At 44.2% G+C, this 24,738-nt stretch overlaps 1 protein-coding gene across 13 annotated transcripts in view; it reads right to left on the bottom strand.

The window, feature by feature from the left end:
• DOCK3 (dedicator of cytokinesis 3) overlaps positions 1–24,275 on the bottom strand; it is a 184,564-nt gene extending 160,289 nt beyond the window's left edge. For 5 of the 13 annotated variants that reach the window (XM_050312961.1, XM_050312962.1, XM_050312969.1 and 2 more), the window contains exons 1-2: positions 24,105–24,274; positions 6,772–6,855 (exon numbers count right to left, since the gene is read on the bottom strand). In XM_050312961.1, coding sequence (XP_050168918.1) covers positions 6,772–6,855; positions 24,105–24,141 — 121 coding nt within the window. In that variant the 5' untranslated portion in view covers positions 24,142–24,274. Of the gene's footprint in view, positions 1–6,771; positions 6,856–24,104 lie in introns of all 13 variants that reach the window. The other 8 variants (XM_050312968.1, XM_050312971.1, XM_050312965.1 and 5 more) reach the window with 4 other exon arrangements.
• Between the last annotated feature and the right edge of the window lie 463 nt (positions 24,276–24,738).

Below are 24,738 nucleotides of genomic sequence, written 5' to 3'. Positions count from 1 at the left end.
ACTGTGCCTGCAACACCTGCTTTTGAGCAACAGGTGCTGCAGATTTTTAGGGTCACAGAAAAAAAACAAATGCATTTATCCTGGGATTCATTGTTACCAATATTGAATACAGTCTGTACCTTAGAAATAATCACATATTTGAGCTTCAAGACAAATAGAATGCCAAATTTTTTGTAATTAGGGGAAAAAGTGGTTTTATCTAAGTTTGTGAACAGACCTGTAAAACACAGAACAAAACCCACTGAAGGAGGTGGCCATGAATAATTTAGATGTGCAGGGCAGAGAAAGAAACACATTTCCAAAAAACTCCCTTATTTCTGAGTTTTCTGTTCTTCATTCCAAAACAAAATTTCAAAGCCCCAAAGGTTTGTGTTTACAGAGCTGTGAAAAACAGGCAGGGAAGGACTCTGAGAAATCCCCCAGCTCATCCCAGCCGCTCTCTGAGCTGCTCCTCACAGAGCTTTAGTCTGGCTTTAACAGCGTCCAATCATTTATTAACAGGACTGAGTAACACAGCACTCCCTGACTGTGGAAAATGATCCATAAATCTTCTGCAAAGCCTACATTCCAAGGTATTTCTGCACAGAATTCCAAGGAAACAGAGTAAACTTCTGCTGCTCCACACAGACCAGTGTGAAAGAGGTGGTGCTGCACAGGCACCTTTTTATTCCACGGATCAACACTGGCCAATAAAACTGCATCTTACAGTGACATTTTGGTATAATAATTGGAAATCTAGAATATTTATGTTCAGTGGAGATGACCTGCAAAATGTACCCTTTGGCAGGTACATTTATACATTCGAAATGTGATATATTTCCCTTAAATCTTGTACATTGTGCTCTCCAGATCTTATGTAAAATGTATTTGCTTGCAATGAACACCCCCAAAAACTCATTCTGTACCTCAAAGTAAAAGCTATGAGAAAAGGTACAAAGCTGTTTTTGTTAAAAGCACATTTAGAAAATTGCATCTGCATTATGTTATTCCCTAAAATGAACTAATTCTGCATTCTGGAATTAAATACAGTAATAGCCTTAAATACATTAATATTGATCTAGTCATATATTTTAAAGGCATTTGTTTTGGAGGATTCAATCACAACAGTCATCAAATGCAGGCAGGTGCTTCAGCTAATTGTGATCACAACATGCACTCCGTGGTTAGAACCCCAATAATGACTAACAGGTTTAGATGTTACTGTACTGCCAATAACTACTGGCTAATAGTTTGGAATTATGGCTTGCATTTCCTAGTGATACCTGGCATTTAAAGGGCATTGACTTCACAAAAGTGGTGAAAGAGATGGGATTTAAAAACCAAGAAGCAGAAAACCACAGCTATGAGGTGAATTTTGTGAATTAGTTAATTAATTAATGTGAAGCAATGACCATGAAGTCCCCACCAACAATGAAGTTGGGAGGGGACATGGCTTGGACAGCTGACCTGAGTCAGCCAAAGGGCTATTCCATACCATATACATCATTCAGCTATAAGAAAAGCAGAAATCAGTTAATTAGTAGTGCCACTTTAAGCAATGCCCTAGTCAGAATAAGAACACTACATATATCTCACATGAGTCTGATGAACTTCAAGTATTATATCATAGTCAAAATAAAATAGATAAAATGACAAAGACATCCCAGAATAGTCAAAAATACCTTCCAGGATACAGATGACCCTGCAAGCAAACTGTTCCACCTCACAAGGTGATGTTTAGACTCCAAACACAGACCCAGGAAAACCCACAAGCCCTTGCAGCTGCCTTTTTCAGTACCATCTGATGGTATCTGATACAAGCTGAGGGAAATGAAGACTTGGCTGGTGTACAGCTCTGCCCTCTGTACACCCTACACAGCAAATGATCTCTCAAAGATCTGCAAGGAGAATTAATTCCCTGGCAATAAACTGGAGAAAAACCAAAAGGCAAAGCACCCTGTTACTCCTGTTTGCCCTGCACGTTAAGACCACCACCTGGTTTCATTCCAAACACACTCTCTATGCACATATCCCCACTGTGGGGAACCTGCAGGTCAGGAATCAAAGCTCAATTACTTCAGAGTGTGTGCAACCACAATTCCCTGTCCTTCCCTTGGTTTCCAGGGCTTTGGGAGCTGTCAGAAACGTTGGGCTTCCTGCTCAGCTCTTACAAGCCCTGGAATTCAACAAGGACTCTGAGGAGGCAGGACAGAAAAATGGACTGGGACTGCATCACACATCAAAAACATGCTCAGGTGAAGACCACTTCTTTCACCCACAATTACCTGTGCCTGTGGAAACCCACAGTGGGGGAAGGCATATTAGAGAAACCTGCAAACTCTTGGATAAGGACCGAAAAACAGTGTTTGCCAAGGCGTGTCATGCTCAGAAGTCACTCAGCAGTGCAGCAGTTAAACTGCAAAAGCAGCTCTGGGCCAGCTCTGCCCATCTCAGTCTACATGTGCGTGACTACAAGAGCTACCAATGGTTTTTTGATCTTTTCTTGAAAGTGCCTTGAACAAAACAGGATATTCTAAAAGCCACCTCTCAACCTCTTTCAGATGTCCACTTAATCCACAAGAGGTCTGTCACATGGAAAAATCTCGCCCCTTTGGAGGACTCAGTAGCAGAAAAGCAGAAGGGTCCTAATTGAAAGGTATTGATCTATTTTCCAGAAAAACAAGGCTCAAGTATCAGGGTTAAATAAAGAAGCACCAGCTGCAGAAAAAAACCAATTCCTCATATAAGAGAAAACAAATTCCACGTATAATTTCTTGACAAACAAAATTCTGAAAATAAATTACATAAGTATTTATGGTAAACCCTAAAGTTAGAATATGTTCTTAGAAGAAAGCACTGCTACAGCGAAATCTGCTACAAGAACTCAAGCCTTTTTTATTCTACAAAAGTAAGTATACTCTGCAGTAACGTGAGTGACCCTCAAACCCAGAGCAAAGCTGCCTTTTGCATGTATGAGCCAACAAACAATTGGGTTTACCTTGTAATCTGCAACTTAACTGCTGTGCAGAGCAAAGGGACCCAGGAGAGGGACGGGAACAGTGCTCAGCAAAAGCTTCTTGACGCTGCAGCCCCCCAGGGCCAAGGCCCCTCTGTTGGAGCGCTCGGCTCGGCGGGGCCAGGACAGGCCAAGCGCAGATGAACAGCCCAGCCCAGCCCAGCCCAGCCTGCCAGCACCGCGTCAGGGAGCGGCCCCATGCCAGCACAGCCACAGGAACATGCTGATAAAGCTGCCACTGATGCCACAACCAAAGCAGAGGAGGGAGGATGTGCTTTATCTTGGTCACAGCCAAACCGAGGGGCATCGAGAAGCCGCTCCCGTGGCTCCAAAAGGCTTTCAGGAGCTGGGTGGGATCTTCCGCAGCAGCCGAAGGTGTCCAAGAGACTGCAGCTCCATGGGCACACTCCACACAGAGCACAGAGCAAAAACGATGAAAAGGCAAAAAGGAAAAGGGGTATTTCACTGCAGACATCTTTCTCAGTCTCAGGAAGGGGTTAATTTGGCCCAGCCAGCCACAGGGCAGCTCCCGGCTCCTGGTGGAAGGGAACCTGCATTGTTCCCACAGCAATGACAGGCTGAAGGGTGATTCCTCACTCATCTGATGGCAAAGACACCCCTTCTCAACTGAATTCATCAAGAATTTAAGACAAAAGCCCTAACTGCAAGCTGTATCTGCTGTTTAAGTGTCCCAAATACCAGAAACACCTAATTTGACCTTGTTGTCACTGCTGGAATAACAGAGGAAAGCTTTAAATACATTACATGCATGGTTTAAGACCACAGTTATTAACATACACACATGAAAACCATGTAAATAAATACTTGTGTGGATAGCAGAATTTGCATGGATAACATTCTTCTAACTGGTACTTCAGGTGTTTCCATTCTTCAGTGAATATACAAGATTGTCAAGGTAATAATTAAAGTTACTGAAGTTGTAGCATTTTTAATCTAAAGAAAATGACCTCCTAGCAATAAAAACAAATGGACAAAACAGACATTTTAAATTTGCTCTCAATGTCACTACAGTGGCAACAGCCACATGACTTGAAAGAGAGGGTGTTCCTTTGAATGCACAGTCCACACGAGCATTTCAAACAGAAAATATGCTCATGCTTTGCCACTCGACACAAGAAAACTCCACCTTTCAGCATTTACAGGTGCCACACTAATGCCACGCCCTTTCAGCCCCTCAAGGCACGGAAGGTAAAGAGAGAACTCCACCTGAGTGTTCCAGTTCTCTCTCAGGGCTCAGAGAAGGAAAGCTGGGCACGACAGTGATGTAGGGATTTGTGATCTGGTCTGGGAGCAGGCAGAGTGACAGGCACAGAGACTGATGGAAATCCAGAAGTTCCAATGTCAAGCACATGAACAAGATACATAACCAACAAAGGCAACTGCATTTCACTGCATTACATTTAAATACTGCACGGTATTTAAATGTTATCAATTACTATTTATATTTATTAGCCTTACAGAGACAAATATATGTATATAAATGTACATGTGTGTGTGTGCATGCACATATATTTGTTCCTTTACTCCACAAATATGTCTAAAATTTTGCTGCAGTGATACCCAAAAACCTGAAGTGCAGAATTCCCTCCTCTTTCATTCAACTGCTCTAAAAATCAACGACTGCTTCTTACACCAGTCACTACAAAAGAGCACTTGCTCTTTTGTAACACTAACACAGTTATTCAGTAAGTTATTATGATTAAAAATAAGCACATTCAGAGGTAAAGCTACTGTTTGAATCTCTGTCAGCCTTGAATTCCTCAGCGAGTCTCCAAAATCGCACTTCACGTCACTGGAAGGTTTGTGTGTACGTGAATCCCTTCAACCCTGACAGTGAAATCCCTGCTGCAGAGAACTACGCACAAACTGTTCTAACAAAAAGTGAAGCTGAAACAGCAGTGCATCTTCTGTGCCTCTCACAGCAGTGACCCTTATTTTGTGTGGGTTAACATCATTTCATCCAGCCTGTCTACGCAAAAGGATCACCAGCAAATCCTGCAGAAGGAGAGGACCCTGTTAAACAACCACTTAGACAAGAATGCTTAAAAAGCAACTGCTTTTTTTTCCTTCTAAGAACCTACTTTACACATTTAGTGTGCTTTTTTGCATATTTCACACATGCAAGAGCTGCAGCACAGACCATCTGAATATTCAGATGAGTTTCACAGTGTGGAGTTCCAGATGTTATTATCACAATTAATATATCTTTTTATACACATACAGTCCATGGTAAAGGAACCTCAACCAAACCAACAGGATGGAGGGCTTAAAACACAAACCCAAAACATTCTGTACAAACACCTTCTCCCCTCCAGGCAAACACTGTCTGAGGGCCTCCCTTCTCAGCAATGTGCAGACTGGCATGGACTGCTTTTGAGGAATCATCCCGACAACCACCAGCCAAGGAAATATTCAGAGCCTAATTATTGTAACACTCTAAAGAGATGTTGGATTATCCCTTTGCTTCTCTACAAGCAATCTGCTGCTTGGAGATTGTGCTTTTATCTCCCAGGGTTTTAAAAGTTTCCTTGATTCCCAGAAATGGCTGGGAAATACCACGACTGCTTTCAACAACAAGCACTGTTTTACCTGACAGCTACACTATCCTATGCAAAGCAATCACTTTTGCCTGAGCTTGCACCATGTATTAATTCACAAGGCCTGGCAGAACAACTAAAATCAGCACTCAGTGCTTGAGTACAGCTTGACCCATCACACCACAAGTGGGTTTTTAAAAAACACGACCATTTGCAGGTATGACAGTACAGGTATTGCTTACAGCATGTTTCTTCATGGTTAAGAGTCCCTGCTGCACTCCAAAACTCTCATTCAACAGAGAATCTTTACAAATCTAGGTGAAAAAGCTACTACTTTACTAGAATAAGCAAACGAAAATTAGAAAAAAACTAGAAAAACAAAAAACTAGAATTAGCAAACAAAAATCCGTAACTTTGTTGAATGTTAATTTGGAATTCAGCTTTGTGGATCTGGGGTTTAAATTTGTTTTAACACTTCAGGGTTGAGGTCACTATTCCACCTCAGACTGCAGTGAAACACATTCTCACACTGTATCTTGTCAACCTAATTCTCCACAAACATTTTTTACATGACTTGCTTGAGTATGAGGAGAAGAATAATTCTCCTTTTACACACAACCTCAGTCACACTCCTCATGTGAATAAAGCAGAGGATTAGGACATTCCCTTTATTCACAGGCAGACATCTCCAGCCACACAGGAACTATAAAATTTACAGTGGTATTTTTCTTTAGGTACAAAAACACATGATGATAAATGCAAAGTAATCTCCCCTAAACTCATATTCTTTACATGTTTTCCATTATTAATAACCTATTTCATAAGTAATATTATTCATCTATTCAGATGTTTCTAAATAATAAACACCGATACACTGACTAGAAATGCATAACAGTAACACTGAGTAAAAAAAGATACTGATTCTGTACTTTACAAGATGAAAATTCAGTGTAAGACCCAATTACAATACAACAATCAGGTCAGGGTTCAAGATTTTCTGGACAGATGGTTAACTTAAAACACACTGACCCCCTATCAGACTGGATTAGTGCCAACAGCACTCAGCCTTTCCTACGGAAAATGGGTCAGATTAGGTTTTGTTCAAGTGCTCTGATTTGATGCATCATGATTTCCAAACAACTTATTAAAATCTGCTAGATTAAGATATTTGTATGTTCCTCTACAGAGAAGGGGCTCCTTGCCCGGTGTCCCACTTACCTTCACATTTCTCCAGGATCTGGACAGTCTCACCTAGCTCCAGGACCAAGCCCTGCGGAACCGTTCCTCGGAAGCTGCATATCACTGGAGGGTGGGGAAAGAGAGAGAGAGAGACATATGAGGCTTGAATCTTTGTGTGAATTTTCTTCTAAGCATAGCCCTTTAGCTCACTCCCTGCACAAAAATAGCTCTGACATCGCTGCCCAGAAAACCTGTCAGCCAACTTTTCCTCACCGGGTATCTTTGTTTCGGCCCTTCTCCGAAATTAAGCTCAGCAACATCATAAAAGATGAGCTTTCTAAAAAGATTTTTAAAGTAAGCAGAGCTTGTAATCACTTTAATCAGCAACCTCTGATTTATATTCCATACAAAGATTTCCTTGGTTCACTATTCTCACTCTACTCCACAAGCCACCAATGGAACAGACAGCCCGAACTGCAGAGATTACAACAGGAACTCAGCTCCAGGAATTACTTCTGTCCAAGTTGAAACTATTTCAAATACCATCTGTGCAACTAATGCCCTGCAAAAATCCTATCACACCATGCATTGTATTTAAGTAAATATAAGAAAGAATATGTAAGGATTTGTACTTTTCATAAGCACTAACATGATATACATCTTACTTTTCCAGGTAAGAATTAGCCTCTCCATTAGCCAGGAGAAATAAGAACCCATCTTAATATTTAAAAATATTAATGTAATCAATAAAAACACTAAATGGAACTCGATTTTAAAAAATAAATTTAAAAAATATCATAGTGTGTAATGAATATATTCTTTAGCTATATTTATCAAAATACAACAGGGACATGGCCATGGGCAGTTGCCTCAAACTTGAGTACCAAAACAAAGGATGAATTGCAGATAAGGTCCCACCCTCCCCCCAGAACCAGCATTTAGAACTCCCCCAGGCACAGACTGAATGTAACCATTCAAGTACCTCGTTCCAGGTAAATACACACTCAGCCAGAGCCCACCCTGTTGTCACCTGCACTCACTGGAGCACTACAAGTGGAATTCCATGAGCTGAAATAGTGACCTCCAGTGGGCATCATCCTTTTGCCAATCTAAGAGAACGCTCCCCTTGGAATGCCAGCACTCCAGCTACTGCCAAGGTGTTCCCATGGGATGGAGCTGCACGTCATCTCCTCCATAAATACATTTTCATGTCAAAGCCCTGAGTCCCTCGTGGGCCACAGCCCCTCTGTGCAGACCCTAAAGATGTGAACCCAACAGTCTGAAGTGCAGGGGAAGGACACCATGGAAAACAGCACTGTCACCTGCACCACCCATCACACCTGGAACCTTGCATCTCCAAGAAACAGTGAGAAAAGCACAGACAAAATTTCCACCAAAACAAAGCAAGGTTTCAACCACACACACCTGAAAGGAAAAGGCAAGAAAGAACAAACTACACAGACCAGGCAAACGTTCACACATGGCCGGTGAGAAAGGGACCGAATCAAAATCCAAAGGGAACCAAACGGCATCCAGTGTTTGCACTTCCACTCTGAGACTCAATGCAGGGTTTAAATCCAAGAGTCAAAAGCTAGGAATTTCATCAACAAACCCAAACTGCTCTCTCAGCCCTCATGGCCCAGCAGAAGTCACCGCCAGTTAAATGAGCTTTAAATTCTTGTTTACATCAGAGGCAGGAGAAACACAACAACTGGCTCCAGACTGGAATAATGCAGACAGCATAATCTGACAGAAACACTGAGCTTGTCAGCATTCTGGAGTCATTCTTCACCCATGAAGAAATCATAAATATGGATTTCAACCAAAGAAAAACTATTTAAAGCTTCTCCCCAAGTGCAGGAACACTGACAACTGCAAAACGATGAACTGGCAAGACACAACCAAACCTCCAATGGCTCCTCCCTGTCCCTCCAGTGTTTCAGATGGCTGGATCCTTCAAATACAGAAAGTGTTTTCCTTTTTTTTCTAATAGGGAATTTTGCCAGGACAAGAAGGTAATAAAAAAATCTTTTATTTTTGAGGTGTTCTGCAAAATACTGTCTTACATTAAAATAATACTACTTTTCCATTCAGAACAACAAAATCCCATCAGCCCTCAATACAACTCCATGATCACAATCAGAAAACCAGTTCTCACACAAAAATAACCCCCCCCAACGTTCCTCATTCTCAGTACAACACTATGGAATCTACTCCCTTTGGTAACCATCAGTGAGGAACGTAGGGCTCTGCTGTTTGACAATTTTTATCATCAACCAACAGGATCTGTGAATACAAATACAGGTATTTTCAAAATAACAGAAGTCAAATCTCAAGAGTAGCTGACTTTCCAGCCACACTAAATGAAGCTCTGGAAAAATTAAAGAATCCAACTAAATTGACCCAATACACCAAATCGTATCTTGCTGAACTGTATAACAAGAGCAAAATTTAATATCTCTGAAGTAAAAAAGAATGGTAAAAATGAGTCTTTATTATGACAAAAATCACAGAAATTGGAGGTTATTTTATAGTCTGGTGTATGATTCCAAATGTTACTCCCAAAGAGTTACAGATGTTACTCATCTGTTAAGCTAAAAATGCATGATTCAACACAACGTTATTTATAAAGTCCCTTTCAGGGACACAATTCTTCCTATCAGTATGAAAAATATGATCACAAGTGCATATGAGAAATACAAAGTAGTTTAACCATTCTGGAGAAAACAACTTTTATTTAACTTGTAACTGCTCACTTCTGTCCTTTCTGCAGAGAAATTCTTTACACTACAAGATCATCTGCAAACTGCCCCTCAATCAGTAAGTCACCATTTCCTACAAGAGTCATCAGAACACACAACTAACATGATGGACACAGGCAAAAAGCAGTTTCCACCCACCAGGGAGCAGATCTGACCAATCCCTCCTGGGCTCCAGGACAGACTGCTGAAACATTTAACATCTATTTTCAGAAATCAAAGCCCTTCCCATCATTCAGGTCTATAAGGAGGTCAGAGTTCCCCTCATGAAATGGAACTTCTGCCAGCAGTTAAAGCCAACACTGCCAAAGAGGAATGCTTTGAAAAAGCACCACATGCCACATGATCCAGGAATTATCTCCAAGTCAGAAGTCCCTGAACTGTGGTACTGAAAGTGGACCACAGTGACAGAAATCCTTCCCTCTTCACCTTTGTGTTTTATTAATAGGAAAGGCACAAACTCATTCACACAGGCAGTTACTCTCAAGCTTTTCTGGACCAGAAAATATGAAGGGATTGGGGGATATAACATATAAGAACAGATGGCATTGTAATAACAGTCGGGAAAGACAAAGATCCAGGGGAGGACAGATTTAGAAGGGTTTTCCTTGCCTGTGGATGTGCCCTGACACAGGGTAAGCAGCTGCACTGGAAGTCACCAGCAGTAAGAGAAACTGCTGCAAAGATGAACTGGACACGTTCAGCCAATGCACCTTTGCCCAGCTGATACAATTCAGGAGGTTTTACAAAATATATTCTCAAACAGCCCTTGCAAAAGGTCTTGGAGAAACTGCATCTGCCTGTGATGAAGTGGGACGGCATCTGCACATAAACAGCCAGCAAAGAGAGGTGAAACAGAAATTGCCACTTTCCTTACTGAGCACAGACTGACCAGCAGGCTCTAAAGGCACCTCTGTTGGAGCCTTTTCTGTTTAAAGTATTCCTAATCATCCAAAAAAGCCGATCATTCAGAGAAATGATGAAGTTTATGAAGCCACTTCAGTTACTCAGGGTAATAAAGGGCTGCAGATGGACCCGAGTACCACAAGTAAACTGGCAGATGTAGAGGATCCAGTTCATCTGTGTGCTGTTCCAGGAGGGATGAACAATCCTCACCTCACAGAATGACCATCTCCTCCTTCCTACTGCCACACTGAGGGAAACCCTGGATTGTTGGTCAGAGTTCTCCCAATCTCAGTGCTCAGCCACTGCCAAGCACCACCCCACAACACAGAATATTGCCTGAGGGAAAAGGGGAGACACCATCACCCACAGCACTGGGTACAATTCACAATGAACTCCAACGTGCCAGTTTTCCTCTCTCCCCTTTGTCAAAACTTAACACTTCACCAAAAATGACTGAACAGCACAAGAAAAGGTAGCAAGAAGAGAGACGAGAGATAGCAAGGACTGCAGAAGGGCTTTTATAGGATTGATTGCTAACCAAGATGGGACTCCTGTACCAGGAAGGCTGAAAGGGGTGGAGAGAGGATAATGGACAAATTGCAGAGAAGGTGCACAGGGAACTGTTGCTCATCACTCCTTCCAGATCAAAAAGTAGAGCAGTGTCAAATGAAACAGCAGAGAGAGTTCAGGACTTGAACTAAACTGTTCCACCCAGTGTATACCATGAGGCTGCTCACAAGATGCTGTGGGTGATAAAAAAATTAAATATATCACTCAAGTTCAAAAGCCAACAGGACAAATTAATGGATGTGTCCCACCTTCAGCTCTGCAAGGCCCTGTCCCAACAGGCACTTGAGCCTTGGGAAAGCAGCAGGCTGGACTGTCAGCACCTGGCCAGGGGCAGGACACGGGCTGAGTCACAGACTCAGTGCTGTGAACTCTCTCATACAGGAGCCTGAACTTCTTTGTCCCATCCTATCTATTGATTTGTGACCTCATCTGAACACTATTACAGCAAGCAGGAGAATAAAATTCACAGTGAAAGAAATGCTAAATTAGATTTTAAGCATGTCATTATTAGTTTCTGCTGCCCCCCTAAATAACAGAGCTGCTTTCATTTCTGCTGTGGTATAATTCAAAGTGGATCTTACTCTCACAGTGCCTTCTAATTCAACTTCCTCTGGCCCAGCTGCCCCACCCAGTCCCACCTGGGTCCCAGCTGCTTCCACACATCACTCCTCTGCTCAGATGGATGGTGGTTATCTGATAACCACAGTAACAGAAACCTGTCCCACTTTTAAGTGAAGTGGGAAAACCCGAGATGACAACAGGAAAATGCCAGAGTGCTGTCCAGCACAATCCAACCACGTGCAGCATCCAGCTGCTAATTCCCCTGAAACATCCCCTTCCCTCAGCATATAAATAAAAAGGCTTTGCAGCACAGTGAGTTGACAGGGGTATATGCTTCCCATATTCCTTCTTGGTTTTTAACCTATTTCTACACATTTTGGCAAAGCCTACAGAAATACTGTAATATTTCATAATGTTCTACTTACAATACATAATATCAGTTCAGCCCATAAAGAGTAATTTGTTTATTTTCATAAAGGAACAGAGCCCTTTTCCTGCCCTTTCCCTCCTCACCTTCCAAAGTACCAATCAGAAGTATTTATTTAAATGAGGGTTGAGAAATAAAATCAGTTCCAAAGCTTTCCATGTTTACATTGTCCTTCCTTCCTTCTCCAAATCTGATGAACTGCTATTATGTTGAGCATGTCTCTTTCCCTAAAATGCTTTTTCATATTAATCCACCTATTAAAAGTGTCTAGTATTGAACAGTAGAAGCTGGTTTTAACAACATATAAAGTTGATTTTACAAAATAAAAGTTTATTTTCTTCCCTGTAACACACAGGTAATGCAAGCTCTGTGTAACTGTATTAGGTGAGACCCAAGATGGCTCTAAATCCAACACCTTTTCCCTAACGGAGGCCTAAAAACAAGGAGGGAAAGGAAAGGTAGAATAGGGCAAGGATGAAGCTTTCCACAACTTGAGCCATCTGTGGACTGGGACTTCCTAAAGTAGAAGTTTTTATTAGTATTAATTTTACGTATGTATTTAATAGCACTTTCTGTAGCTTTTCTTCCAGTGTAGTTGAACTACTTTTAACTGAAACTTTCACCGCCCACAGCACCCCAGAGCCCCACAGGTCACTCCTGCATCACAGGAGGGGCTGTTGGGTGCTCCTGAGCCACCAACGCCCTGGGAGCTGCGTTAAAACAGAGACATCCAACACCACCTGCTCTTCCACTCCACAGGATCTACGGTTTGGGAATTTTCTTAACTACTTCTGCTCAGTAATGTATTTTCCAAGAAGGGGGACAGATGTGAATTGTTGGTATCTCCCCATGGCAGGGAGGAACAGTCCCCAAGCCCATCACTGCGCCTGTGCAGGAAAAGCAGCATCGACACAAACCATCCCCCAGAGGGGAAGACAGAGAGTCAGGATTGAGCTTCACCTTTTTGTGAGGCAACTGTGTTGCACAATCACGCCCACGGGCAGCACTGAATTAATACTTTCCAAACCTCCCTGTACCTTCCAGTCTGAGCCTCTCTCAGAACCACAAACCTTCCTCCAGCAAAAAAAAAAGAACAGCTCTTGGAAACAGAAAATTGCGGGTTTAATAATTTAAAAGAAAAAAATATAGTTTATGATGAAAAAAGCCCTTCGCATTTTTAAAACAAAATTAAAGGCCAATATGATTAAATTTTTTTTGTGGAACTGCTTGATTAAACCTGGCAGCTTCATAGATTGCACAGTTAGACCCTGATGATATTTGACAGGGGAGCAGAACCATGAGGAAATTAAAACAAAAACACTTCCATTTTATTCTACAAATACCTAGAGGAACGCTGTCACCTTCACAATATACCTTCCAAGTATTTAAATGATTAATTGTGGGTGAGGGTTTCAATTATTTGCCAGAAACGAATCTGAAACTTGCAGATTTACTTGCAAGTCCAGGCCTCACTCAGCAAATGTGTTTACAAAGAACACAGGGAACAAACCCCAGGCCTAGGACTTCCAAAACATTCCACTGTTCAAGCCAGATGGACAATATGAATATTTTAGGTATGAAGGAGAAGACATATCCAGTTGTACCCTAAAAATAAAATCAACTACCCAAATAAAACACCAGGTTTCTGAAGCAAGGGGCATTTCTTGTAGTGGTACACACAAGAGAACAGGGCTCTAATCCGATTGGAATTGCCAGGCACTAATGTAATACACACACACACACACACAAAAGATTATCAAAAGCTGATTAAAAGCCATCCAAACATTACAATCGAAGAGGAGGGATTAAACAAAAGACACGATTTAGAAGAGGGCTCAAAATTTTTTTGACCTTATTAATGGTCTCTATGAACTTTCACGCAGAACCTCCAGGAAATAAAATACTCTTGAGGATTGAAAGCAACGTGTTACACTTTTGGTTCTGTCTGCTGCCAAAATTACAGTGCAATTAAAGTGAAGGTATTTCAGGCTGGTCAGGGAGCAGTGGCAGTTGCTAGGCAGCATCTGCTCCTGTCAGAGATGCTTCTCTCTTTGTGCAGTACAGAACCTCAGCCAGGAATACTGCCACCAATGGATTATTCCAAGGCAGCTTACTGCCATCACATGGCATCTGCAAAGTGCTCACACGCTGCCTAGCAACACCGCCTCTTTCTCCTGAGTCATACCAGCACCAGGAAAATATTCCTGTAAAAAAAGAAACAGATGCCTGAGAGGAAAGGTGATCATTCAGCAGCAGAGCAAAAGGCTGCGAGCATCCTTCCCCTGCCCTCCAAGATAAAAATAGAGATTGGGCTCAAAAATCACAAGCTGTTTAAAATAGTTTTGCACATCCTGGTGGCAGGAGGTAGAAGTGAAGACAGACCAAAAGCCCACAGTGCTGTCCACTCCCTTTGCTGTGTTAAGGAACTGGCATTGAGGCTCCAGCTTCGCAGGGATCTATCCTAGTTACTTCATCCCCTTCCTGTAAATCTATTCCATCAGTTCATTCAACTTCCACTCTGGCAGCAGAGAAGTCCCTCACCCATCCATCATTCCCTCTGTGCAGGAAGTGAATGCAGCAGGGTTTTTTCTCCCTTTTAAACAGAGACAAAGGCTGTTTCAGTTCCCCTCTTTCCAATACCTAACTGGCAGAGAGGAGAGGAACACTGACCACAGTGCCCAGAGGAGCCTGGAGCTGTTCTGCACTGCTCCACTCCACAGGCTGCCAACATCAGACAGAAGCGGCCACGCTTTACTGCTGAACACCAGGAAACAAAGTAAGAAATCAGTCCAGTTTTGAATATCCTGGAGGATGGAGACTGCACCACCTCTCCAGGCAATCTGCTCCAGGGCTTTACCATGTTCACTGTCCCTGACCGTAATTTGCCACCAGTGCTCCTCCTTTCACTCTGCAGCTCTGAGAAGTGCCTGGCTCTGTCTTCTCCATAACTCCCTAGAAAGCAGCTGTCCACAAACCAGACCTTCCTGTGCTCCTCTTCACAGTCTGCACCTCCTTGATCTCACAGACCCTCCTCTCCCACCCCATACTGGGAGATGTGGCCCCAAGAGTGCCTCCCCAAAGGATGAAATGACACTTCCCCACCCCCCCGGTGTGCAGCTGGTTCCAGGAGGACCCTCACACACAGAACCACAGCAATCACCCCACAGCACTTTCCAGCCTTTCCATTTCACACATCATAAGACTTTTGGTCCTCCTGTCTAACTATTGAAATAAGTTCTTAGCTTGTTAAAGTTACCTTGGCATTTACAGTCGGTTGCTCATTTCCGATGAGGAGCAGGAAGGGGAGAACAGGGCAGATTTATAGAAGTGTATTTATCAGCACACCAGCTCCTGCATCTTAGCTGAAAGTTCTGTATTTTCAGCTACACTGTCTGCCACACAAGAACTTTCTGTAGACATCTGAAGATGGCTAAGAAACCTTTCAACCCACTCAAAGAACTTTCATTTTTTTGTAAGCTATTTGCTACTAATACAAGAAAAATAAAAACTAAGTATTTGCCTGACAAAACTGAAGATGCCTTTTTTTTGCATAACACCTAAAGAGTTTTTACCTCTTCTAATCTTGACTTAAGCCAACATTATTTAATGCTATCAACATCATGTGAAACATTGGGGAAATCCTCTTTTTCTCTTTGTGCATTCTCCACACAGGATTATTTCAATTATACTGAAATAATTAACTTTTTTTTCACCGTTAGAAGAACAATACTGTCTTGTGTCAGCAACATGAAAAGCAGTCACTCCAGAATTGCAAAAAAAAAACAGCCAACCAAACAAGATCAGCAGGTGCAGTTTGGGGCCTTGCTGTGATGAAGAAAGAGAGAGAAGCCTATTTTGTATGTCCACTGCCCCAGAGTCAAAAGAGAAGCTGTTTCTGCAAGACCAGTGCTTCAAACACAATCTTCCTTGGCATAAAACCCTTGGGGGCACAGAGATCACCAAACATTCATCAGTAAAAGAAAAAAAAAGAAGGAAAAAAAAAAGAAAAAGAAAAAAAGAAAAAAAAACCAGAGCAGAGGAATTTTGCTCATAATTCCAATCAGATCAGAGCAGTCGGAGAGGCTGAGCTGGAGCAGCGGGAGGATGGATGGGGGGATGGATGGGTGGATGGATGGATGGATGGATGGGTGGCTCTTCACAGCAGGCCAGGTGCCCAGGGCACACCCAGCTCCATGCTCCACAGGACAGAATCTTGCCCCAACACCTGTTACCACCTCACAAAAACGCTGATCCTGCTCTGACACATGCAGTGAAGCTGCTCTGTTGCCTCTTTGGTTGCTCAAAATTTGAGTCACCGATCATTCGGCTCAGGAGCATTTACAGAGAGGAACAAAACACAAAGACACATCAAAGTTCAAACCACAGTTTTCAATAACCTTCTTTTACAGCAATTCGTGTATTTGTGGATTATTTGTCCCACCCTGGCTGGCACTTTCTCTCTCCAGCCTGCACCCTCTGTCCATGGACACACACAAATAGGAATATGTGCCTTAGTGAAGGGGGCAACTTTACACAGACATTTTCCTCTCCAAAGGAAGAGATGGGTGAAATAGAAACATCTCCTCCTACCCCTCCAGATCCAGACTCAGCTATGGAAAACACTCATATCACTGCTTACAGGGACTATCCCACACTGTGATATTCTCCTGTAAAAGGCTTCCTGCTCCCTTTACCGCTTGTCTGGGCAGATCAGCCACCCCAGCAAGGCCAAGGACTGTGTGCACCCCAACAGGCCTGTAAAAACTTAGATATTGCTTGCAATTGGCTTCTGTTTAATAGTTCTGCTGGGTTTCTCTGACATGGGCACGAGGAGTCCTTTATCAAATTCAGGAGATTGAAAGGGCAGGTACACAAACATCTTGTTCATGAGCACACTGAGAGGGAAGGGAGGTCCCTGCTGCTCAATTACTCAGACAACAGGTTTCTGGAACATTAAGGCACCTGCCAAAGCACACTGCGCTCCACTCCAGCACATGGGGTAGCTCAGAGACATTCCACACAAAGAAAATAAAATAATTCACTACTCCATCAACTGCCAACACTAAAAGCATTGAGTGCCTAAGCTCCCTTACACAAAACAAAACTAAAGGTTTGTCTGGATGGTTCACAGAGCATCCTTACCTCTGAAAGCACAATGACCTGCTTTTAATCACCACACTTAGCCTGCCATGAGCTTTGCTCCAGGCCTAATGTCCAGAAAGACTCAGGAAAAGAAAACATAGTCAAATGCTAAAGAGGGACAGGGAGGAAGCCTTATCCTTGGAATAAGCAATCACCTCTCCACTGTGCTGGCAAAGCACTTAGTCTGCTCAAACCCTCAGCTTCCCATCTTCCAAATACCTTCAGTAAGTTTTGACTGAAGGCTCACGGTTTAAACAAATATGTCTAAGAGGAAGGAATTACAGGGGAAAAAACTGAAGAGATGCTTTCAGGATCCCAGAATAGAACAAAGTTCATTTTGACATGCAAGAACCTGAATGGAGATTTGATTAAACACAAGTCACTTGAGTGAGATATTTCATGTCTTCGCCCTGAGGTTCAGCAAGCAAACAGATTTTGAACAAAAAGAGTGAAGTGTAATGATATTAAGGTTGATTTGTAACTTAAAAACAATCAGTGGAGAGACTGCTGCCAATCACAACTGGGCTTGAACTGTATGCTGCCTTTGGCCCCTTCCTCAGTGCACATCACAGCTGAGGAATGGACACAATAAACTTAATTACTCCACAAATTAACAAAAATTTCTCTGAAGCGGGAGGAAAAGTTGCATCAAGCTCTTCAACAGCTAAATAATCTTTCACAGGTTCCTCATTCATTGGTCAGTGTTTACACATCCACATGTGGGAAGTGCTCTCATTTCTCAAGAAAACATCCATGAAATGCACATGGCCACCAATAACACCAGTTGTGTGATGCCATTTACAGCTCCTCTGTATCTGAACCACGTTCCAAATAACTGTTAAACACATTAATCAGAAAAATCTGTCTATCTACGTGTCACTGTGTGCATGACAACAGAGGACACTTCCTCATTCCCAGCTATCCCCCTTCTGTGGGTTTTTAAACACCACCAAAAACGTGGTAGAGAACTTTATAGGTTACAAGTGTAGATATTATAGTTTACAAGTTGTGCTAATGGTTCTTACATGTTTCCCTGATGTTTGTATTGGACTCTGACTTGTTAAGGGCAGAACTGCTGCAAAGAAAGGCTTTGCAAGGCAGTGAGACTCAGGTCCAGCTGAGCTGTGCCACAGACTGTGCACTGGGAAAGCTGCTTTCAGAAGGATTAATAAAAATGTCACCTTTCCTCTCTTCCCACGTACAACTGCAAACCACAACCTGCACCATCACCACAGTCACACACCAACTTCCTATGCCTTCAGTGGTTCAAAAGAGAAATTACTTTAAAACACTCCCCACTAACTTCACCCTGAAGAATGTCCCTTCCTGTCCTTTACACCCAAAGCACACAAATAAGAAACACCAAAGAATCACCTAAATTTTCCAAGGATGAGGAGCATTCCAGGCATGTTTATATATACCCTGTTGTGAATTGTAGTTTTTCCCTGCTGCGTTACAGAAAGAGCAAAACAACTTGCCCTTGAATGAATATGAAAAGTTTGGTTTCCTACCGATGGATATTCCCATTCCCTCTGTTTCCCAGACAGTCCCAGGACAAACCAAATGCAGTACCACTGGATTTTTAACCTTTCCCTGGCCCCTGAGCATTCCTGTGTATGAAACACCCCCAGGTTCACTGCCATGCTCACATGAACAGCTGCCCTTTCACGTTCTCCAGCAAGCAAACAAAGTTATATTAGAAGTTCTGATAGACCCTTATTATCCATTCCTTTCAGCAAGTCAGTAGCTGCTTATCTGCACTGCTACCCCCAGGAATTCATAAGTTCTTTCTTCCCTACCCAGCCACCAGTTTTCATTAAATCTGCAAGAAAAGTACGTCCAGTACTGCCAACTCCCATCATAAAATGCCTCTCATTACTGGGTGAGAGGTATTGATAGGTGAGGACAGAAAGCCTGAGCACTGAAAGATTTCCACCCTTAGAAAACCATTCTAGGCACAAAATCCCTTCTGCCCTGTGGATAAGGTCAGGGAGGAGCTGCCTTTGCCTCCACCCTACTGGCACGTGGCTGAATCCTGCAGGTCTGAACTGAATACCCAATATGGCCCAATGGCAAAGAAATGGAGAAAATTGCTCTAAAAACCATCAGAGCACCAAAAGTTAACCCCCATGTTGCACTACTATCACTTTTTACTCCAGAATCACCCCCACATCCCTGTACAAACCCCACAATAAACTGCTAAACATACACATTCAATTCCTGGCCTTCGCAAGAATTTGCTCCTCAACCTCATTCCTCCTCTACTTAAAAAGTTTTGGCTAATTTCTACTGTAATGTACTTGTGGACAATTAGCATTTAGATGATCTCAAAGCAGTAGTACCTTACAGATTATTCTCATCCAGCTCTGCAAAACAGCTTTCACAAAAACTGGTCTAACCACAAAGTCTTTGGCCTACTCTTTTCTAGGAAAAACGAGCCAAAATACATTAATCTCTTCTGACAAAACAGTGTATGTAGCCTCCAAGTTCTATCAGCAAGAGCAGAATTAGAGATTTTCACAGGACTGGAACTGAAGTTGCCCACTGCATGAAATGACACCTCACTAAACTCTCCTATCTGCACTGAGAGTCTCCCATCGGGCGCACCTGGGGAGCTGCTCTTTCCCAGAGCCATTTCAAGGTGTGATTCATTTCCCATCAGTTAAATAACACATATACATTTCCTTTATGATCCCTGACTGACAAATTCCTTTGCTCATTCTTAAGGCCTGTGGGTAATAAAAAGGCCCTCAGGGGCAAAACAGCGAATGGAAATTGCTCCAGTCCCCGGGTCATTCAGTCTTCCTGCCTGACAGGCAAGTCCCCAGGTGTCAGCACCACTCCCAAAGCAGTGCAGCACAGAAGGTTTCCAAGCACATCCCTTCCAAGACAGATCCCTGAAGAACATCCTTAGTCACCTCCCTCCTGCTGCCAGACAATTACACATCCTGGCACTGGGGCCCAGGAGAGCAGATGAAATATAATCCATGTCCCCAGCACAGAGCCCAGGCCCTGGGATTGGTATCGCTGTCCAGATCAACAATGGAGGGGGAGGGACTTTTTTCTCTCTCTCTCTCTCTGAAACTTTTCATTCCAAACCTGTAACAAAGCACCCAGGTGACACAGGGGAACCACAGCATCATCACAGCCCTCCTCCTTCAGCAGCTCCTCCTGCCTGAGCAGGTAGGGACAGTCACACCCCAGGAGCCCTGCAGAGGGAACGAAGACTCTCTCGGAGTTCTGCAGCCCTGGTCCTCCCAGCTCAAACACGAACTGGGAAATGTGCAAGCCAAGCTTTACTGACAGGGGAAAAAAGTAAATATCAAAAATCCAGATACTGATCAAAAAGCAGAAGCTGCAGTACAGAGCTGTAACTAGGACATTATGATGTTCCATCTTTTCTTAGTGGGGAACAAGGGAAATGTGAGTTACATGTATTTGTGTTTATGGATTTATTTTTCATTGTTACCAGTTAAGTAGTGAAAACAAAGATAAAAAATGCATTTTTAAATGAAACTATTAACAGATTTTAACGCTAATTTTTGGAATAAACTAAAAGCAGGTGCTGTTTATGCAGGCAGGTTTTTCTTCTCCTCTGTGATTTAATACGTACATATTTAATATGGTCAGCCATACAAAGTACAGCATCAACTACAAAAAAACCCCAAACAACAACAACAACAACTTTCTTGAGAACCACCAAAACGTGCTCCTTGCACAAAAATGTAACAGCAAAAACTGACAGCCTGATGAAATAATCAGCTCTCAAATGTTATTTACTAAAGAGTTCTCTCTGCTTAGCTGTTTCTTTTTAATGCATTATTATTTAATGTTTGCTTTACATGACTAAAGCAACTAATCAGATCACTTCAATAAATACTTTCTTAGAGACAGAGCCTGCTTTAAAAATATTAAAACAACAGAGGGCTAGAGAGAGTTATCTTCAATAATCAGTTCAGAAATCTTCCTGTATCCATAACTGGCCACCTTCAGCACCTGTGGAAGAACTGTCTGCTTTTCATCAGCAAGTCTCAAGTCTGAAAAGCAGAGTTAGGAACAGAATGTAAGTATTTCTAAATAGAGGGGCATTACTCACAACAGCTCCCAGGTAGTTGCTATAGTAGCTGAGAAATAAAATCAAGGAAGAACTTCAGTGTTGTCAGGGGAGCATTTAATTTATTTAGAAATATCTTGAGCATCTTTGTGGTAGATGTATACAATGGCTTCTATGAGAACTGGGCAATTCACTGGCATTCTACAACTGTAAGCATGGAAAACTTCTTTTAATTGCAGGCAGACAGGCACAGAGAACCTCAGGAGCGCCCCAAAGCCACTGATGTTGCCCTCAGTAAATTCAACGTGTTCCCTTGCAGCCAGGAGCCTGTGGCTGCAGGGGAGTATCTGTTAAGGGGCTCCAGCAAGCACAGGAGAAATGCCTTTGTGTGATCCTCCTTGGAGGCCAGGGCAGAACACAAAGCCCTTCTGTACCCACGTGCTGAGGGGGAAATGTGGCCCATGAATTAGCACCTCTGAGGCAGCTACGCAGGTAACACAACAACCCCGATCCCAACTGCCTTTCAACAAAGAGAACAGCATCAGAATTCCCTTTCCTCGATGCACAAGAACAGGTATGTCCAGGGCCTGGATGCCCAGACGTTCCTTTCCATTCCACCAGAAAGTTCCTTGTGGTATTCCAGCTGCAGAAAGAACTGAATTTTTTCCCCACCCACCTTTACCTCAACAGGGACAGAGAGCTTACTGCCTTAATCCAAAGGCAAATCGAAAACTCTTCGTGGAAACACACAGCATTTTTTTGGACAGAGTGTGCTCTTACCAAAACCAAACTACTAAAGCCCAAGGCATAAGCTCATACCAGTGACTCATGCCAAGAAAACTATTTTAGCACATATTATTTTATTTGTGAAATCGGGATAACTCACATTGGGAAAAGAAGTATCTGAGTTTTTTCCTTTTTTTTCCTCCCCAGTGTCCCTCCCAACAGTAAACCCTCACCTTTTGCAGACTATTTTCTCCAGAACTGCACGAAAATGACCACTCCAGCCAGCAATGACTTTTAAAAACCTGGCACTGCTCTCCCCACCTGTAGTAACTAAACTCCAGACCAAAGCTGCATTTTTCACCTGTTTCCCTCTCTCCGGAGAATCATCAACAAATTTCAATTACAGGAGAAGTAATTAAAGCTACGCAAGAATAAGAAGAACTTGCCTGGAGATCACCAAAACTCTTATGACTCAGCCATTACCTCAGCCCTACCTACAGGTGTGCTGCCTGCAAAACAAAAATCTCCATCCTTAGGGGAACATTGCTCAGACTACAGAACGCTCATTGAAACAACGCTTGTTTTCATTCACTGCTCTCCCTTCCTATGCCTCTTCCTGCCTTGTTTACAACCTGAATGGAGATTTCCCAGCTTTTCCTCCCAAACGTCTGCATTAAAAAAAATTAGTTCACCTACTTTTGGATCAAGGTAACATCGTTTGTTTTTTTTTTTTAATGCACACAGGCCAAACACAAACAAACACAACACTGAATATCAAACCCTGCAGCACAGCAAAGATAACTGACGATGTAACCAGAACAGACTTGTAAAATGGATAATTATTTTCTGAAGCATCCATTTCAATTCTAGCAGCAGGTTTTGTACTGGGACAACAGAGGTGGCCTTCGGCCAGCAGCTGAGCTATGACAGTCTGGATACTTCATATTCCTGGGAACATCCAGCTGAGGTGTAACAGGGCTTGTTAACTTTATATACTCCCACTGACTGACAGAGCAACAGGATTTTAAGTAATGACTCCGCTGTGTTATTTTATGCCACTTGTATATATTTCCCTGCACTGACAGGTTCCCATCTAACACTGCATTTGTGTCTTGTTTTTTTTATAAACACATGCAAATCTCTTACTTCTTCTATTCGTTATGGAGATACGTGGGATGTACTAAAGAAAATATTTGTTGCTCAAGATGAAAAATTAACAACTCTTTTTTTAATTACTGAATCAACCAAAAGAATTTTAATAAAAAGGCATTACAGCTATTAATTGCTCAAAATTCTGTGGCCAAAATCCCACTTTAACAGCTCAGGTTAACAGATCTTTGAATGAAATTTGTTTGTATTTTTTTAAGTATCTGTATAAATCGATCATCACTACACACTGTGGAACTTAAAAATCCATATGCACAATTGATAAATACAAATTTAATGAGGCATTCAGGTAACTAGTCAGGGCAGCAGTATCAGCTTTTATTATTATACAAGCCAACAGTTTAAAAATATTAAATCAAAACGAGCAAAAGTGAAGCAAAAGAAAGTCTGTGCCTTCCATTTCATCAGACGTTACATTTCTGCTCCTATCAGGGATTTACACACTAAAATAACAAAACCAAAGCCGCCAGCGGGGATGCCTCAGATTAGAGCAAACGCGACGCCGGACGGCTGTAAAATCTGATTTACCAGGACAACGAAAAACAACCCCGGAGGCACCCCCGGAGCTGCAGGGCCGGGGTCGCTGCCGGCTGCCCCCTCCTCGCCGGGCAGGTGCAGCACCGACGCCCCCTAAAGACACCGCGGCCCCTTCCCAACTCGCTCCACACGCACCGCAGATGGAAACGCAGGGAAAAGGGAACCGCGCGCTTAAGTAGATTAAGGGCTCAGCGACTCGTTTTCTGATTATCTGCGCGACCGCGACCCCGGCGCGGGGCCCCCAAACTCCGCTTGTGGCGCGGCAGCGCAGGGAGAAGCGGAGCGCACGCAGCACATCCCGCGGTGCGGGCAGGGCAAGGCAGGGCAGGGCAGGGCAGGGCAGGCTCCGCCGGGGCCGCTCCCCGCGGCAGCCCCCGCATCCCCATCGCCGCCGCCGAACCCACCCGCCGGTCCCACCTGCGGGGCAGCGCCGCGACCCCCGCGGGAGGAAAGAGCCGCCCCCCACCCCCGAGCCCGCGGGGTCCGGCGGGGAGAGGAGGGGGAGCGCTGCGGCAGCACCTACCCACGCCGTATTTCTCCTCCTCGGTGGGACTCCACATGCTGCCGGGCGCGCCGGCCGCGGCCGCCGATCCCCGGGCACAGCGCGGCGGGCGGGCGGGCGCCGCTCATCGAGCGGGGGCGGCTTCTCCTCCCCCCCGCGCTCCGCGGGGGCGCCGCTCCGGCCGGGGCCGCTCTCGGGGGCCGCTCCGCCGCTGCCTGGGGGCGGGTGGGGAGATCGCCCCCGCCCGCCCGCCCGGGCAGCAGCAGCAGCAGCCGCCGCGCCGCTCCCTCAGCGCCCGCGGGCGCGCAACGCCGGCCCGGCGCCTTCGTAGCGCGGCCCCCGCGGGCTGCGGCGCTGCGGTGGCGGCGGCCCCGCGGAGCTCGGGCGGCCCCGGCCCCTGCTCGTCCCTCGCCGCCTCCTCCTCAGCCCCGCTCCGCTCCCGCCGCCGCCGCCGGAGGACTCCGCGGCTGCCGCGCCCCCTGCTCCCGGCGGACCCGGCGCGCACGCGCGGATCGCACCGCCCCCCCTCGCGCTCCCCCGCCTCCCTCAGCCCCGCGCGGCCGCACGAGGCGCGCGCGGGCGCGAGGCGCGGGGTGGCGGCGCGTGGCCCGTGAGGGGACGGGGATGGGGGGGCGATCCCGGTCCCGGGACAACC

Source organism: Myiozetetes cayanensis, unplaced genomic scaffold, assembly GCF_022539395.1.
Source record: "Myiozetetes cayanensis isolate MyiCay16 unplaced genomic scaffold, myiCay2020 scf18, whole genome shotgun sequence".
Classification (NCBI taxonomy): Eukaryota; Metazoa; Chordata; class Aves; order Passeriformes; family Tyrannidae; genus Myiozetetes; species Myiozetetes cayanensis.
The sequence above is the reverse complement of the archived record's forward strand: the minus strand, read 5'-3'. Positions and strand labels throughout refer to the sequence as shown.